General features: G+C 41.8%; 1 protein-coding gene across 1 annotated transcript in view; it reads left to right on the top strand.

Annotated features, from left to right (window-relative positions):
* Positions 1–18900, top strand: part of LOC118241855 (polymeric immunoglobulin receptor-like) — a 433448-nt gene that overhangs the window by 73271 nt on the left and 341277 nt on the right. Inside the window, exons 4-5 of the mRNA XM_035529166.1 lie at positions 1764–2078; positions 4817–5134. Coding sequence (XP_035385059.1) covers positions 1764–2078; positions 4817–5134 — 633 coding nt within the window. The remainder of the gene's footprint in view (positions 1–1763; positions 2079–4816; positions 5135–18900) is intronic.

Here is an 18900-nt window from a genome sequence, read left to right as displayed (position 1 = left end):
GGCATCTTATTTAGGTTCAATTTAAAGGCAGCATCAGACACTAAATCTGCAGTATAAATAATCTTTCACACCGAACACAAGAAAAATCTGCCTGGTGAAAAACCTCATTCACTTGAAGGGGCAAGAGCTTTACTTGCTTCTTTCTGAAAGAAAAGCAGCTGCTATTCTTATACTAATTATTAAAACAATGTCACAAGTAGTGTTAGCTGTTTTCTGAAGGACTACGTTCCCCAAAATTACACGATACCAAGACCGCCCATAATCCCCTCATTTTGCTCCACCCATGTGAAAACATGAGCGAAGGTGGCAATTAGATGTGACCGACGCTTAAGTCTTCATACATGATGGGATTGGAAATCTAATTAGAATGGGAATCTAACTGGATCATTTCTGTTACTCAGACCTTTGCCTGTACAGACAACACCAGACCCCTCACTAGACACACAGACAAACTCAGTGAGATCAGGTGGAAAACTGAACAAACATCAGCACTTCAAGAATCTGTAGCATTTGTTGTATGTGCCACTTGATTGCTGTAACAGCTGGAGTGCCGCAGGGCACGGAGCAGGACGCACAGACTCCCTCGACTTTGACAGACATTTATTGATACTTAACGCTTACGACGACGGCACTCGCACAACATAAACGGATAATACAAATACACGTAACACTGGCAGGAACACCAACGACGGCAACATGAACATATACGTTTAACATGAATACACGTAGGACTAGCAACACAAACAATGACCAACACTAATGCACACACCAACAGGGGTTTAAATACACACAGACACACACAACATTAAACCAGGGGCAGGTGTGTGCCATCATGGGGGCGTGGTTACAAAACAAAAAATCACTTCAACTGCACTCAGTGGGCCGTACTGCATATAGCGACTGGTCTGTATCAATAACTACTGTACTACATAAAACGAAAAATCTATCCAGCGGCAGGATCTGCAGTTCTACTTCTGTCTGTTTCTAGTTACATCTTCTGTTTGTATTTGTATTTCATGCCTGTAGTTAATGACTCTTGTCTTCTGTCCTGTTTAGGTTCTAGTCAGTTATATACCCATATTACACACGACTTGTTTAGTTTCCTTATTTAGTTACTACTGTTCTCATTTGTTCTAGAGAGAGGGGGAGAAAGAGAAAGAGGGAGAGAGAGGGGAGGAGAGAAAGAGGGAGGGAGGGAGAAAGAAAGGGAGAGAGAGAGGGGGAGAGAAAGAAAGGGAGTGCGAGAAAGAAGGAGGGAGGGAGAGAGAGGGGGAGAAGGAGAGAGAAAAGGAGGGAGGGGAGGAAGGCAGAGAGGGAGGGAGAGAGAGAGAGAGAGAAAGGAAGAAATAGAGAGAGAATGAGGGATGGAGAGAGAAGGAGAGAAGGAGGGAGGGAGGGAGCGAGGGTGGGCAGAGGGGGAGAGAGAGAAGGAGGGAGGGAGAGAGACAATATATAATCAGACATTTACATCTTATAACTTGATGGTCATGCATCCATCATACCAACATCTATTGGGAAATCTCTTAGTGATTTCCAGTACCATCATCAGTTGGCTGGTACCATCAGTACCATCAGGTGACTGGACCTGGAGCAATTAAGTATGCCATATATAATAATAATGGAGTATGTGATATATAATAATAATGGAGTATGTCATATATAATAATAATAACGGAGTATGTCATATGTAATAATAACCATTTTACATGTACATGTGCGGCCATGTTTAATAGTGAAGGCCTTTATCTCGTGTGTTTCTGCAGGCTGCAGTTTGGCAGAGAATCAGAAGACAGACGACGTCACTGCATACACAGGAGACTCAGTACTGCTGCCCTGCTCCTGTACTGACCCACATGCCAAACCTGAGAGTTTCACCTGGAGGAAACACAACACAAACAGAAACTCATGGGACGTGATCACCAGTGAGAGTGAACAGTACAGAAACAGAGTTCAGATGGGTACTGCTCACTCTCCAGGAAATCTCTCTCTACTCATATCACACCTGACTGAAGAGGATAAGGGATACTACAGGTGTTATCTTAACCAGTACTATAAAGACATCAGACTCACTATTAAAGGTAAAACACTGTTTTTGATCCAAATCCAACTGCAAATGATAAATCCAGCTTTAAGGTTTTCTTATGTATCCACACTAGCAAAGTCTTGGTTGTCTGAGTTACTTGTAGACTTTCTGCTGTCATATTTGTTGTTGTGCTGTCATCTGTGCACATTACCAGTAACGTTTAGTTCAGTGATGGTCAAATACTCCTTTAATTTTAACAAATATCTTGTGCAGTTCAAGTAAGAATTTCTCAGGTTTTTAACACACATGCTTCTTTGTTTTGGTTTTTCTGTTCCGACCCCTCGTTTGGTTTTCCTGTCACTGTTTTCATCTTTGTCTAGTTTGCATTCGTTAGTCTTTATATAAATATCCCTTGTTTTATCGTCTTGGCTGTGGGTCTTTGAATGTGCGCTCTCTCGTCCTCCCGTGAGATTATTGTTGTTTGGTAACGTTATTAGCCTGCTCGTTATTCTAGTGTTTACTGTTTATCTTCTTTCTTGGTAATGATGTGCAGACGAAGTCCTGTGAAGCGTTTGAGGTTCTTCCTTATTGTACTGCTAAAGGATTCGAAGCTTTGGAGCATTGAAAGCTGGTGACAAAACAGCGACACCTGGTGGTGTTCAGAAATGATAGCAGCTATAGATTCAAAACTGCGCAGCACTATGAATAATACAACACTGCACCGCCTTCATATGCCATTAAAAAATTGATGATCAGTAATGATGTTTAGTAATTAAATTCTGCAATAATTTGTGTAAAATCATTGTTTCCCTTTTATGTAAAAACAACAGGTTGGCGTTATGAAACGTTTACTCTCACTATTGACTTCTATAATTAGCACATTTCCAATTTTTTAGTAAAGAGATAAGCTTCCACGTTATAGGACAGTGCCAAACTTATGATACAGTCTCACCCTCATCCTGTGCTTCAGTGACGTCTGAAGCTTCGACCATCATTAGTCACGTGTTGTTAGTAACTTTAGTGGTAATATTAATGGTAATATTAACTTTAGTGGTAATAGTAACTGATACAAGCTTTGGTACACTGTGTGATACGAGCTTCGATGCCTTAGTATCAAATGTTCCATCACAATTTTATTGTTTCTGCACAGTTCCTGTATCGTTTTTCTCCCTTTTTGGTGTTCCATTTAGTCAGTGTTTAGTTTGCACCATTTTGTTAATTTTGCCGTTGTGTCCAGCTGTTTTGCAAATAAAGAACTTTCGTTTACACATGTGCGTCAAGTCCTGTCTGCCTCCACATTACATTATCGTTCTGAAAACTGCACAGTGTGCAGATCATTAATGTTGGTGGACCAGCTGGATCAAAATCACTAATGTGTTCTTATTTTAGATTTTTGATTTAAAACTTCTAAAATAAGAAGCAAGGCTTTGCTATGACAAGTTTCAAATGGGCATAAACAAACAGTCATAAAAGTTGATTTAGTCAATGTTGATGTTAGCTTGACATTACAAGTGACATATTTGGAGCTTCTGTTACTGTAATTATTTACCCCTGTCCCACTTACCTACAACCAAAGGCAGAGGTGCAGGCAAAGGTTTAATGCACATAAAACTACAAAATGTATCTGATTCCAAATTATGCCTGTAATTACAATTTATATTCTGAAGAGAATGAGAATACTCTACTGCATTGTCTAGCATGTGTTATGAGAATATGCATAACCACCTTTCTAAAATTCCTGTCTTAATACATCCTGCTTTGTCAGCGGTTCAGCCAGCCTAACATAGGGTTTGATCTACTAAACGTATAGTGCAGAGATTGGATACTTTACAGGAAACTGGTGTCAGCACTCTAAATATATAGAAAAATATAGCTGGTTCTTCACTCAGCCTCAATCTACCAGTGTAGAGAATTTTGACTACACCTTTGGATTTCCCCTCTCTTAATAAATTGCAGGATCTGCAGGATCTGCAGTTCTACTTCTGTCTGTTTCTAGTTACATCTTCTGTTTGTATGTGTATTTCATGCCTGTAGTTAATGACTCTTGTCTTCTGTCCTGTTTAGGTTCTAGTCAGTTATATACCCATATTACACACAACTTGTTTAGTTTCCTTATTTAGTTACTACTGTTCTCATTTGCTCTAGAGAGAGGGGGAGAAAGAGAAAGGGAAAGAGAGAGGGGGAGAGAAAGAAAGGGAGTGAGAGAGAGAAGGAGGGAGGGAGAGAGAGGGGAAGAAGGAGAGAGAAAAGGAGGGAGGGGAGGAAGGCAGAGAGGGAGGGAGGGAGGGAGGGAGGGAGAGAGAGAAAGGAAGAAATAGAGAGAGAATGAGGGATGGAGAGAGAAGGAGAGAAGGAGGGAGGGAGGGAGCGAGGGTGGGCAGAGGGGGAGAGAGAGAAGGAGGGAGGGAGAGAGACAATATATAATCAATATAATCAAACATTTACATCTTATAATTTGATGGTCATGCATCCATCATACCAACATCTATTGGGAAATCTCTTAGTGATTTCCAGTACCATCATCAGTTGGCTGGTACCATCAGTACCATCAGGTGACTGGACCTGGAGCAATTAAGTATGTCATATATAATAATAATGGAGTATGTGATATATAATAATAATTAAGTATGTCATATATAATAATAATAATGGAGTATGTCATATATAATAATAATTAAGTATGTCATATATAATAATAATAACGGAGTATGTCATGTGTAATAATAACCATTTTACATGTACATGTGCGGCCATGTTTAATAGTGAAGGCCTTTATCCCGTGTGTTTCTGCAGGCTGCAGTTTGGCAGAGAATCAGAAGACAGACTACATCACTGCATACACAGGAGACTCAGTACTGCTGCCCTGCTCCTGTACTGAACCACACGCCAAACCTGAGCGTTTTACCTGGGAGAAACACAACACAAACAGAAACTCATGGGACATGATCACCAGTGAGAGTGAACAGTACAGAAACAGAGATCAGCTGGGTACTGCTCACTCTCCAGGAAATCTCTCTCTACTCATATCACACCTGACTGAGGAGCATAAGGGAGACTACAGGTGTTATCTTACAAACCAGAAATATAAAGACATCAGACTCACCATTAAAGGTAAAACACTGTTTTTGATCCAAATCCAACTGAAAATGATAAATCCAGCTTTAAGGTTTTCTTATGTATCCACACTAGCAAAGTCTTGGTTGTCTGAGTTACTTGTAGACTTTCTGCTGTCATATTTGTTGTTGTGCTGTCATCTGCACATTACCAGTAGCGTTTAGTTCAGTGATGGTCAAATACTCCTCTTGTACTTTAAAAATACTTGACTGGGATTTAAATCATGACTTAATCTTCTGGAAACAATCCATAATGTCACTGACCCTCATTTTGACTTTCATGTTATTTCTAAAGTGTATAGATGGACTATGACAGTATCAATAAACTGCCAGTGTAAAATTGTTTCCCAGCCACACTACATCTTATACACCCAAAGTGACAGAAATGTCCTGTTTTTGATTCATTGCTTAGTACTAGATGTGTTCAGTTGTCCAAAGAACTATTTTATCTATTTTACCTCATGATGACATTTTTCTTAAAGAGTCATGCATCCTAACTATGACCATCCACAAACAGTAAGTAGGAACTGTGTGAACTGAAACCTCAAACTACTGTGGTTGGGGAAATACTGTTTTGCACTGGTACTTTGATATTGTCATAGTCAGGACATGTCAACATTTATGAAAAATATCATTTTGATGTAAAATGTTTTACACAATACTTTAAGAAATACATTCTTTGCTCGCTTCGAGGCTACATCTAGCAGCGCTAATGCTAGCAGCACAAATGCTAACGGCGCTAGTGCTAACAGCGCCAATGCTAACGGTGCTGGTGCAAGTGGCACTATCGGCGCAGCCGGTGGCACATGCGCGGGGCCCACCATAGAGCAGCGCCCTCTCATCATCACGGAGAGTGACGTGAGGAGAGTGTTTAAAAGGGTGAATACCAGGAAGGCGATGGGACCAGACGGTATCTGCGGGAGGGTCCTCAAAGCCTGCGCAGATCAGCTAGCCCCGGTATTCACCGACATCTTCAATCTCTCCCTGACGCTCGGTATTGTCCCGTCCAGCTTCAAGCGGTCCACCATCGTCCCCGTCCCGAAGAAACCTCGACCCTCCGACCTCAATGACTACCGCCCTGTCGCCCTCACATCAGTCGTGATGAAGTGCTTTGAAAAGCTAGTTAGAGACTTCATCACATCTTCACTGCCAGCCTCCACGGACCCACTGCAGTTTGCATACCGCCACAACCGCTCCACTGACGATGCGATTGCACATCTGCTCCACACTACACTGACTCACCTGGACGAAGGGAGGGGAAATTATGTTAAAATGCTATTTGTCGACTACTGATCGTGGATTGCAGCAAGAAGCAGGAGCGGCACTACCAACCTGTGAGGATCAGTGGAACCACGGTGGAGCGAGTAGATAGTTTCAGGTACCTTGGTGTTCACATCTCGCAGGACCTGTCCTGGTCCCGCCATACCAGCTCCCTGGCAAAGAAGGCTCGTCAGCGTCTTTACCACCTCAGACGCCTAAGGGACTTCAGACTGCCCTCCAAGGTACTGCGGAACTTCTACACCTGCACTATCGAGAGCATCCTCACGGGGAACATCACAGTCTGGTTTGGAAATAGCACCAAGCAGGACAGACAAGCACTCCAAAGGGTAGTGCGTTCAGCAGAGCGCATCACTCACTCGGAACTTCCTGACCTGCAGACCACCTACAACAAGCGGTGCCAAACCAAGGCCAGGAAAATTGTGAAGGACCCCACCCATCCCAACAATAGACTGTTCTCTCTGTTGAGGTCAGGGAGGCGCTTCCGCTCCCTGAAAGCCAAGACAGAGAGGCTGAAGGTGAGCTTCTTCCCACAGGCCATTCGGGCCCTGAATCAGGGAAACTGATAAACTGTGGGGACCACCACCACCACCACGTAACATGACTGTTACGTAACATGACTGTATATCTGTATATCTGTATATCTGTACCACCACGTAACATGACTGTATATCTGTACATCTGTATATATAGATTTAGATTTATACTCAATTAACCTGTTACAACAACTGTAGATATGGTACTATACAATGGATCTGTACATTCTGTAGATTGTGTACATATATACTCAACCATATACATTGTACATTGTGTATATAATCATAATATACATATATTGTACATACATTGTTAATATACTTTTGTACATACATAGAATATATATTTATCTGTATATATATATTTTTTTCTCTATGCACCCCTGGTTCTCTTCCTCAGTTTGGACAGAGCACTCTCCACCATTTCACTGCGTGTTGTACTGTGTATGACTATGTATGTGACAAATAAACCAAACTTGAACTTGAACTTGAAAATTGCAAAATGACAGAAATCTACTGTTTTTGACTTATAACCTTGTACAAGATGTGCTCCCAGTTGTCCAAATACCCATATTTTACTTCAAATTTGTATTTTTCATAAATTTGCATGAGTCAAAAATCCTGCGTCTTGACTATGATGCATCCTGACAAATTCCCAGCATAAAACTAGGCTACACCCACAATGACAGAAATTACCTGTTTTTGACTCATTTCACCTAGTACTATATGTGCTCCCAGTTGCCAAAGACTTTTTTTACCTGAAAATGGCATTTTTCTTAAGAGTCATGTGTCCTGATTATGACACTATCCATACAGAGTGTAACGTGGAGCGATCACGAGGCGGATGCATGAGCTGAGACGAGCGAAATATATTAAGGGCAAATCCATAATCAGAGTCATCGTCACGTTGCAGGGTCATAGAGCCAACACAAAGAGTTTGGGAATACATCTTAAACAAACAAACAAAAGCACATGATGAATTAAACTAATAATAATAATAATAGTAGTAAATGACATTTAGTTTAGTTTAACATTTAGATTAAGAGGGAGTGTTTGGAAGAGGAAACAGTTCACAGCTGTGCTAAATAAATGTATTCTGCTGCTGTGTAAGACTGGGGTCAGTGTTTGTTGTGTTGTTACAGTCTCTCCTCAGACTCTGCCCTACATCCCCTTTGCTTTGGTCACTGTGATCTTCCTCCACATTATCGTGGCTGTGGTTTATTACACCAAGAGAAACAAAGGTAAAAATCTCATTACCAATCTGTTATAATCAGATTGTTTTCTCATTGTGTCCATTAACATCCATTTTACCATGTGTGAGTCAGATCCTGAATGAACTGAGTTGTTCTTGTTCATGTGACCTGCTTCAGTGTCAGAAATGAGCAGAGTTCACTATAACACTGCTGGTGGAGATGAAACAGCTAGTCTGCAGTAGAGAAGAAAACCAAGAGAAATCAACAGATCAGCTACAGACCTACACACCTGTTTAACAGACCTGCCACACACATCTGATCAGCTGTACCCACTGACTTGAACAAGTTTGTGTGTTTGTGTGTTGGAGTTAGAGAGTCATCAGAATGTCTTCATTTGAATACACTTCCTCTCCACTGTAAGTGTAACTGTCAGGTCATTCACTAGTCTGTAGTTTTGAAGAGTGTGTGTATGGTGTGTAGCAGTAGCCCTGCTGTGTGTGTGTGTGTGTGTGTGTGTGTGTGTGTGTGTGTGTGTCTGTGTGTGTGTGTGTGTGTGTGTGTGTGTGTGTGTGTGTGTATGTAACTCAGTAAGAATGCAGGTGTGTGTTTATCTGCTCCTTGTGCTCCACGCTGCTGATGGTGAGTGTTACCTTCTCTCTACAGGTGTTGTTATCCTCATATATTAATTTACACAAAGGTATTTATATCTGGGATCAGCAGAGAGCAGCAGCACCCAGCCATCTGAAATCACAACACCTAAAAAACATTTTGATTGGTGTTTAACTCATTTATTATGATGGTACAGTGCAGTCACAGGCATCAGAAATGGTGATCTGTGTGCTGCAGGTTGTACAGTGACAGAATTTGGTGGTCACAGATTATGGTGTAACACCATCATTTAACCATCTGATGGCTCAGAGCAATGTCCGTTTCTGCATATATTCTTAAATTCACCTTAAAGGTACTTACATGTTTGATATCACAGTGTTCAGAACAATCTCAGCTATCTTCCTAATGAGGTAGAATTTGACATAGATCACTGTATAAAGTAATATTATGGAATATGGAAATTTTTCATCTCGTGAAAAAATACCTTTACTCATGTGGACCTGTTTGGTGATTGAAATAGGTTTACCAAAGTAGTGAAATACATGAATAAAGTAATATTGAAATGTCTAAGAAATGTCTAAAATGACATTGTGTACATTTATTGAGTAAAAGCATGGTCTGTTAGCAACATTAGCAGCTTTTGTTCTAAATTAAATGACCAAAATGTGCTCCTTCAGTTTAGACTCCAAACATGTCCTGTCCACCTGGGTTAAGGGAAAATAAAGTAAATTTGCTTCTTTGCCGACCTGTCCCATTAAGTGGCACTGAAATCTGCACTGTGGTTCAGTCCAGAAAATAGGAAGCAGTGCTAATTATTTGCTAATTGCTAATTAGATACTAGCATAAAGTAGGAATTGTAGGGACAAGACTAAGACTGACAAAATATAGAACCAGAGTACATGTGGGGTTTTTTGTTTGTTTTTGGTACACTTGAGAAAGGAGGCTAACTGCTAAATCAAAATGTTAAATGCTGTAAATGTCAATTTAAATATTGTCAATCTAGAACTAAATTCTAACTCCAACAACCATCATTTTGCTCTATGATTCTGTAAAAAAATTTATTAATACATTATGCTATTTTTCCTAAGGAATAATTTTTTCTGCATTTTATGTGTGTATCTCTAGGATTTTTTGATATTTGACCTTTAAATAGCAGCATATTTTTTTCTGTTATTAATCATGTCTTTTAAGGTCAAATGCCAAAGCGTTGGCTGTATGCATCACTTCCACTGTGAGAGTCTATTGCTGTTTCATAAATAAAGAGCCAAAGCAGGACAGAGAGTTGTGGTTTCTGTTTACACCAACGGATGACCACATACATCATGAAGGTGTGCGTGGTGCAGTTTGACAGCAGAATGTGTGTAGAGTGCAGTTCACTGACAGCAGTTGGACGCCACTGTCTGTTACTTTCTCTTTAGGACCTTAGAGTGGAAGCCATTCTGAGCTGTGGTTTGGTTCACATGTACACATTACTGGTGTACAAATTCAGTGCACTGGACAGACAAGCTTGATCAGGAGGGTTGAACACCAAAGTAGAGCAGATGGTTCTGCAGATTTGTACACAATATGAAACCAGATCAGTGACATGGAAACAGACTCACTCAGGCTCAAGAAAAAACACCAAATGTGAAAATCACCTTGTATCCCAAACAGGCAACTCTGGTCCAGTGTTTGGTGTGAAAGGGTTCATATGTAGGCTGGTCATAGAAGGTGGTTGCTTAGGGCAGTAGAGCAGCATTGAAAAGGTTCTGCAAAGTGAATATATTTTGCTGTTGACATATTAACTATATAGTTATACTAAAATATAAATATTAGGAGTGTAATGGTACATGTATTCATCCCAAATCACCACATACACATTACAGTTCTGTGTATGCAGTCATATGGAGAGTATGTGGTAGTCTAAATGTGAAAGCTGATGAACGTAATGTGGAATCATATTTCACACTCGCAAATTCGACGCCAAAAAAAGCTATCAACATGCTAGGCTGGATTTAACTCAGCACGTTAGCGACATTTACTGAATCGTTAACACTATGAGCTGTTTCTTTCAAATCACCTGTGTGGGAAAGTTTCCCAGTGACCTGAGTGGTGGACGAGGACAGTGTGTTGGTGTTGTAGAGTCTGTGGGCTAAAACACATGAATATGCACATTCAACAGCATCACCCAGATGTGTTTGTTGCTTTTGTCCCGTTGTACCAAACAGTGATATCTAAACTGGGATGTGATGGATATCTTACAATCAAAGCGCTTCTGGTGAAGTGGAACTTGGAATCTTCTTCAGATATATTTATTTCTCAGGCAGTTATTAGTAATCCTTGGATCATTCTTACTATAAACTTGTAACTCTTGTTAAAATGAACTTATATTACAGTTATAATTAGTTTAGCATTACTGAATTTGTAATGTGTCTAGCTGGGGGGAAATTGACACACATGCACACACGCACACACGCGCACACACACACACACACACACACACACACACACACACACACACACACACACACACGCACACACACACGACTGCTGCAATATGGCCAGACCCACATTTGAAGGACCTGGAGAAAGACATCATTATACACACCCTAAACGTACATTCAAAGTGATAAAAATCTGCTAAAGTGATACACCGCCGCCCACCCCAAAATACACACACATGCTCCCACACTCACAAATACATGCATGCTCCTGTGCGCACACTATCACTGATGTCACTGTGGCAACAGCTACTGGTTTACAGATATGACAGTTCCCAGCATGCATCTCTTCCTCCTCATATATGTATTGCTAATCTGGGTGCACTGGGTGCAATGTGTGAAATGTGCTCACTTGTTTATTTCTGTTTGTGTTATTTATTCCTCACTTGTTCATTCTGTATATGATGCAGCTGTTGGTCACTGTCCACTTGGTCAGGAAGACTGGACAGCTCATGCAAATACACACAAACACACACCCACCCACACAGGCACACCTACGCACACACACAAACACACACATACACACATACACACACACACACATGACCATGCTACTTTTGGAGATTCATGGGCTTTAGGTTCTGCTGTGATCCAGCTCTGAACTTCATGGTTTAATCAATAAATCACTAACTGAGGGATTTTGAGGAACAATGTCACATTCACTCCAGTGACACTGTGATGTTTCAGAGAAAGCCAGATGCTCGAGGATAAAATTAAACTTGGTTTTAATCTGAAAAGGATAATCCAACACGGTCAAAACACAGGCAAGGGTCAGAACCTGTACTATAGGATAAACAGAGCCAGGGAGCATCACAGAGAGGAACTACAGTCCAGGTCGAAATCTAGAGAGACAAAATATTCAGGCAGACAAATACAAGATGGGCAAAAAACAGAAATAAGAAATACAATATATAACATTCATCTAGCACTTTTTTCCCGAAGCAATTTACAATTATGATTACAATTACAATTAGATCCATTGAGAATTAAGGGTCTTGTTCAGAGGCCCAACAGTGGCAACTTGGCAGCAGTGGGGTTTGAATGGGCAACCTTCTGATTACTAGTCAAATACTTTAAACACTGAACTACCACTGCATAACACACTGAATGCAATACAAGTGGCAATATTTCCCAAGATGCCTCTCACAGGAAGTACTACTCCACCCTGCCTCCTAGAGTCCAGAATATGGCGCACTTCATAGATCAGGGCACAGTCAGAGCTGTGGAGGAGTGGCCTCAGGAGAGACCTCATCCAAGGGCCCTGGAATCACAGGCTTCAGAAGGACCAAATGAAATGACCTTGAAACACAAAAGTGAGCAGGTAAGTTGAGTTGATATGTCACTTCATTCATGCGCTTTGTAATTTAATTCGGACCTATAAATTTGGGACCCAGCTTGCGACATGACCCTGGCTTGCGGAAGTAACGCGTAGAGCCACACTCTGTCACCAGGTTGGTACAGCAGGGTCTCCCTCCCATGTCTGTCCACCACCTCATTATATCTATGGTTCTGTTCGATACACAGGTGTGTCTCCTCCCATACTTTTTCAACTACAGTGAGGACCGTAGTGTTACCTTCAGAACATGGGAGGTCTGTAAGGAAATCTAAAGCAATGTGAGACCAAGGTCTGTCTGGTATGGGAAGTGGCATGAGCTTTCCTGTGGGTAGGGTCTTAGGTGTTTTACTCTGACTGCAAACTGAACATGAAGAAACATATTTATGAACATCGCCCGTCATGGTCTCCCACCAGTACCAGTTAGCCAGAAGCCGTCGAGTACATGTCTTCCCAGCATGCCCTGAAACCAGCGAGGAATGAGCCCACGTCAATAGGTGGTCTCGGCACGAGGTAGGAACATATTGTTTCCCTGACAGACACACCTTTGGGATGACTGTGTCTTGCATGGCCTGTTCTGTTTCATCATCTATTTCCCATTGTATAGATGAAAGGTGTTTCCAGCTAGGAAGGATGGTTTCCATCTCCTGTCTCCTCCAAGAAAACACAGGATAAGGTATCAGCTTTAGTATTCCAGGTCCCAGGATGGTACACAATCTTAAAATCAAATCTTGAAAAGAACAGGGTTGTTTAGCTGTAGGCATGTATTCCAGATTCCTGTGGTCGGTGATAACAAGAAAAGGATGATTCGCCCCTCTAACCAATACCTTCACTCTTCTAAGGCCTGTTTAATGGCCAACAGTTCACGTTCTCCTATTCCGTAATTACGTTCCACTGGTGATAACTTACGGGAACAATAAGCTACTGGGTGTAACTTGGACTTATCTTGTCCTTGTGAAAGTACAGCTCCTACCCCGATGTTAGAAGCATCAACCTCCACGACAAAGGGAACGGAAGGATCTGGATGCCTAAGTATAGGAGCCGTGGTAAAAGCTTCTTTCAGTTTTCTGAATGCTTGGTCAGCCTCCTGATTCCACAATAACTTGGTTGTTGCTCCCTTCAGGAGAGCTGTGAGAGGGGCTGCAATACTACTAAGTTCCGTAAGAATCGTCGGTAAAAGTTTGCAAACCCCAAGAAACTCTGGAGCTTTTTAACGGTGACCGGAACGGGCCACTGAATGATAACTTCGATCTTCTTGTCATCCATGGTGATTCCACTATGGCTAATCACGTATCCTAAAAAAGTCGTGGTTGGAAGGTGGAATTTACATTTCTCTCCCTTGACATATAACACGTTATCCAGAGGAATCTTCAATACTTTTCGTACGTGTTGGCTTTTAATGGGTGAATAGATTAGGATGTCATCAATATAACAAATTTTCCCATGTATTTACAGAGGATATCATTGATAAAAGCCTGAAAGACAGATGGAGCCACACTGAGACCGTATGGCATGACTTTGCACTCATAGTGACCTCTGCTGGTGATAAAATTGGTTTTCCATTCATCACCTTTCTTGATCCTTATCAAATTAAATGCACTACGGAGCTCTAATTTGGTGAAGATCTTGGCTTCTTGTAGTAGTTCCAGAGTGAGAGGAATGAGAGGTAACGGGTATGAATATTTCTTGGAAATGTGATTTCGGTAGTCAATACAGGGACGAAGACCTCCGTCCTTCTTTTTTACAAAGAAAAATCCTGATACCATGGGGGAGGTGGATTGCTGAATAAAGCCTTGACTTAATACTTCATCTATATATTCCTCCTTGATCCTCTCTTCTTCTTGGGAGAGAGGATAAATACGAGCCTTGGGAAACACGGCTACCTCCAGGAGCTCAATAGCACAGTCGTAGGGAAGATGGGGAGGTAACAGGGTTGCTTTTTTCTTACTAAAGACCAAAGAGAGATCCTGGTATTCCGGAGCGAGGGAAAAGGCTTGTGTATCAGCAGGGCTCTCAACAGTGGTGGAATATAACTGGACAACTGGTAATGTCAAACAATTTCTTAGGCATTGAGATGACCACTGAGTGATTTCCTTACGTGACCATGATATAATTGGGTCATGTTGTTCTAGCCAATGTAGACCTAAAATGACTGGAAATGAGGCATCTTCTATGATGAGAAATGAGATGATCTCTGAGTGGATTGCGCTTGTGGTAAGTTTTATGGGAGTAGTGTGGAGCGTAATGGAACTGGCTCCTACTGGTGATCCGTCCAGAGCCACCAGGTGAAGAGGCTTGGGTAATAGCTGCGATGTCCAATTCCCATATAAGATGTGCGTGTATGAAGCTTCCCTCGGCTCCTGAATCAACTAAGGCTGTAAACATAGAAGATGTGTAGGAGCCCAACATAAACAAAAAAAAAATGTCTTAGCGATCATCTTTCTTGATGGCAAGATCTCTACCTTGTTTTCTGATGTGGGTGGCCTGATCCGTCTATGGCTCAGTGATGCTGGATTAGGTCGAAGACAACAATCCCTGATAACATGTTTTGAGGATCTACAATAAAAACAGAGACCATCTTGGGATCGAAGCTACCTCTCCTCTTCAGTCAAGCGTGAAGAATCACATTGCATTGGTTCCACTGTCTGCTCTCGTCTGAGCTCTGGTCTATAACTGGGAGAGGGATAGGTATGGTGAGAACTACTAGTTCTACATGGTTTTCGTTCCTGGATGAAATGATCCAGACGTATAGAAAGAGCTATAAGCCGATTCAAATCTTGGCAAGCCAGTTCATGTAAAACCTCTACATTGAGACCATTCCGGATAGTGACGTTCAACGCCTCCTCATTCCATCCACTGCCAGCAGCGACTGTATGGAAATCTCGTGCGTAGTCGGCCACAGAATGATTGCCTTGGTGTAATTTGTTAAGTATCGCCCCACTGGCTCTTCCATCATGCGGGTGATCGAACACAGCCTTGAATTGCTCAATAAAGTCGTCATAAGACGCCAGTTGTACGTTAGCCCAGATGGCAATCGCCCAGTCAAGAGCTTTGTCAGTTAGACGAGAGGTAATGAAGGTAATTTTATCTTGATTGGAACAGGTTGGAAGGCTATTGAAATACAATGAATATTGCAACAAAAAACGTTGACACTTGGGTAGCCATCATATTTTTCAGGTTTCTCACAGGGAGGGTTGGTTGGATACTGCTCATGGCGGTAGTAGGTGCAGGCGTGGGACTGAACTGAGAAGGAGTAGTCATCAATTGTAGCCAGGAGGTAAGTTCTCTGAGACTTTGTCCTAGTTCCAACATTTGAGTTTGTTGGTCTGCTTGTTGCTTGCCTATAGTATCCATTGACTGTGTGAAACCCTCAAGCAACTGGTGCTGTTGGTGGATTAGTTGACCCTGGTTGGTCAAAGCATCTGAGTCCGCCAACTGCATGGAGGTGAAGTATGGGCCAGGCAAAAATCGCATGCAGATAAAAAAAATAGGGATTTATTGTAGTAACAGGTAGTGGAAACGGTCACAGAAATAAATTAGTAACTCGAAAGTAGGGAAAACAGTCCGTGTCAAAAAATCATAAAGACCAACCAATAATCCAGGCATCAGAATCCAAAAGGAGCAGACAAAAATCAGAAACGGGAAACATTAAGTCAAAGTTCGGTACACAGGAAAACAATCCAAAGAGCGTTCGGTATGCATAGGACTCTAGAGGCAATACTTCACAGTGTCCTAATGTTCGAGACAGACTTAAACAATCAAGTACACAGGGGAGTTCAATATTCCGGTGATGACGATCTGACGTGAAGTTCATGATTGGTGGAGTCCTGGGTTGGGTGATGAACAGCCTGCTGAGTGCTATACTGTGATGAGGAATTGGGTAATATGACACATATGGGCTCAATGCTGGAATGTAAATAATGACCAACGCAGATATTAACACACAATGATGATTTTTCTAATGCAAAGATGGTACAGATAAGTGTGAAAAGTTAATGGAGCGCTAAGACTGGAGAGACGACATTTCACTGAGACATCAGACAATAAGAAATGGCGTCCTTGGAGGGTGACACTCTACTTTGGTGGGGCGGTGTAGCAAGAAGGATAAAAGAAGATCCCAAATGTCAGGTCTGCAGTTGTTCTCGAGGCAACTCCTTTGTTGGAAACCATACTGGTGTCAATAAAGACATCTTCTGTTTTTCTCTACCATCCTGAACATTGCCTGTTTGAGTGCTTTGATGTTTTGCATGACTCATCAGCTCTGTAAATATCTGAGCATCAAAGTTTCACATTCGCTATTACCCTCGGTCGTCAGGCATAGTGGAATGAACAGACTACATGATCAAAAAACTGCTAGCTGCAGTTCTATGTGAAATGCATATGACTCCTAGTGCAACCACAAAAGTGGCCCCTTTCCAAGTTTTCATGGGAAGACCATTTGAGCCAACCAGGCCTCCTGCTAGCTGTGTGGCACACTCTGATTAGGTTGTACCCTCATTAAGAGCCACCAACTCTGCCCCATAAACCAACGGCCAACCGACACTGAGGAAAACATGCAGGAGCAATGCAATGCACCACATGCCCCGGTGTGGTTTTGTCTGCATGCACAACTCCCACAACCCACCAATCCCACAACCCACCACTCACAATTTCAACATGTAACCTGTGACTGTCAGGTTGATCAGGGGTGAGGCACCCTGACAGACGTAACACATGTGTCACAACAAGACTTTTCTAAGAGGGGCCTTTGTGAAGCTGTTATGTAGGGTGATGCCACCTGAAGGAGATCAGGCTAACCAACCCTGATTAGCTCTCGGCTTGTGACCTCCCTCTGGTAGCCGTGAACTTGCGTTGTAAGCCATGCGTTACTTAACCAACATCACCTCAATTATCAACACTGGAGGACGCCACAACTGTTCAATGAACGGGTTGGTATTTCCATGACTTTTCAATGCTAGGCTGCACACCGTTGTCAGCACTCTTCAAATATCCTCTGACAAATGGTTCCATTTAAAAACAGTATAATAGCTATTTTTAAATAATTTATCTTTGCTCTGTTGCCAAGCAGAGATTCTATAGTTGTTTTAGTCACTTTATAATGTTGCCAAGCAGGTTTTCTACGTTTGTTGTGATAGCAGTCTGCCAAAACTACATTCTTCCTCTTTTGTGCCACTCATGCTGTCTATATATTCTAAGCCCTGTGTGACAATAAACTGGAGCACTTCTGAGTGCTTGCTGACTCAGTGTCCTGTGTGCACCTCAGGCACCTGAGGTTCACAAAGATGAAACCGGACTCCTCACTGAGGGTTGACCATCCAAATGCTTAACACACTGCATTGTGGGTAATAAGAATGCTCTGAATTTAAAATGCTCCTTAACATCTGTTCAACAATTTTTAAAAGTCTCAGGAAGCCAATTCTTTAGCTGCTCTAATTTCATGTGCTATTTTCATTAATAAGAAGAAAAGATGCCTTTGAACCGATAGTGAAATGAAATGACAAAACAGGGTGGTAAAAATATTTGGTGTGCGTGTTGGGGTTAGAAGTTTGTCAAAATTTCATTTGAATACACTTCCTTTCCACTGTAAGTGTAGAACATTCAGTAGACTATGTTTCTAAAGAGTGTGTATGTTACTGTAGGTTACTATGGAGGTCAAGGCCTGTTTGATATTCAAAAAGGATGGCAGAGATCCTCATCATGGGAATTTTGAACTGTTTCCATCAGGTGTTTTTCACAGACTGCACATTAACTGGGGGAACCAAAAGGTTCATGTGGGAGGGTCTGTTCTACTGACCTGCTCCTGGAGTGAACATCACATACCACACACTCTTAAATGGATCTTCAGAGAGAAAGAAATCTACCCCACTGACCAGACTCAGGGTTACACAGGCAAAGTTCAGCATCTTAAAGATTCTCCAGGAAATATCTCTCTACTTATATCACCCCCGACTGAGGAGGATGGGGGAGTGTCCACAGTGTAAACACTGCAGTCCACTTCCTCCCACTGACTGGACTCTGGCTGTCAGGTGTTTCCCTCTGACTCATGTTGTCTTTATCACTCCAGGACGACACTGCCATCCTGTGGGAGAAACTGACTTGCAGAACCAAGATGGATGATGCTTGTCCACAAACTCTACTACACCGTACAGTCTCAACATGCCTAATTCCTACTTCTTTGTGTTATATTCTGTGCAGATGACTTTTTGACTGGGACAGATGTATAGAGAATAACATTTTTCTCATTCAGTGTTTTTGTTTCAATCTTTCCAAGAGATGGGGTTTAATCATGAAGTTTGCACCTTGAGATGTAGATATCAGTAAAAGGACTGAATGAG

The sequence above is a fragment of the Electrophorus electricus genome, chromosome 8 (genome assembly GCF_013358815.1).
Source record: "Electrophorus electricus isolate fEleEle1 chromosome 8, fEleEle1.pri, whole genome shotgun sequence".
In the NCBI taxonomy this organism is placed as follows: Eukaryota; Metazoa; Chordata; class Actinopteri; order Gymnotiformes; family Gymnotidae; genus Electrophorus; species Electrophorus electricus.
This window is presented reverse-complemented; position numbering and strand designations above follow the sequence as displayed.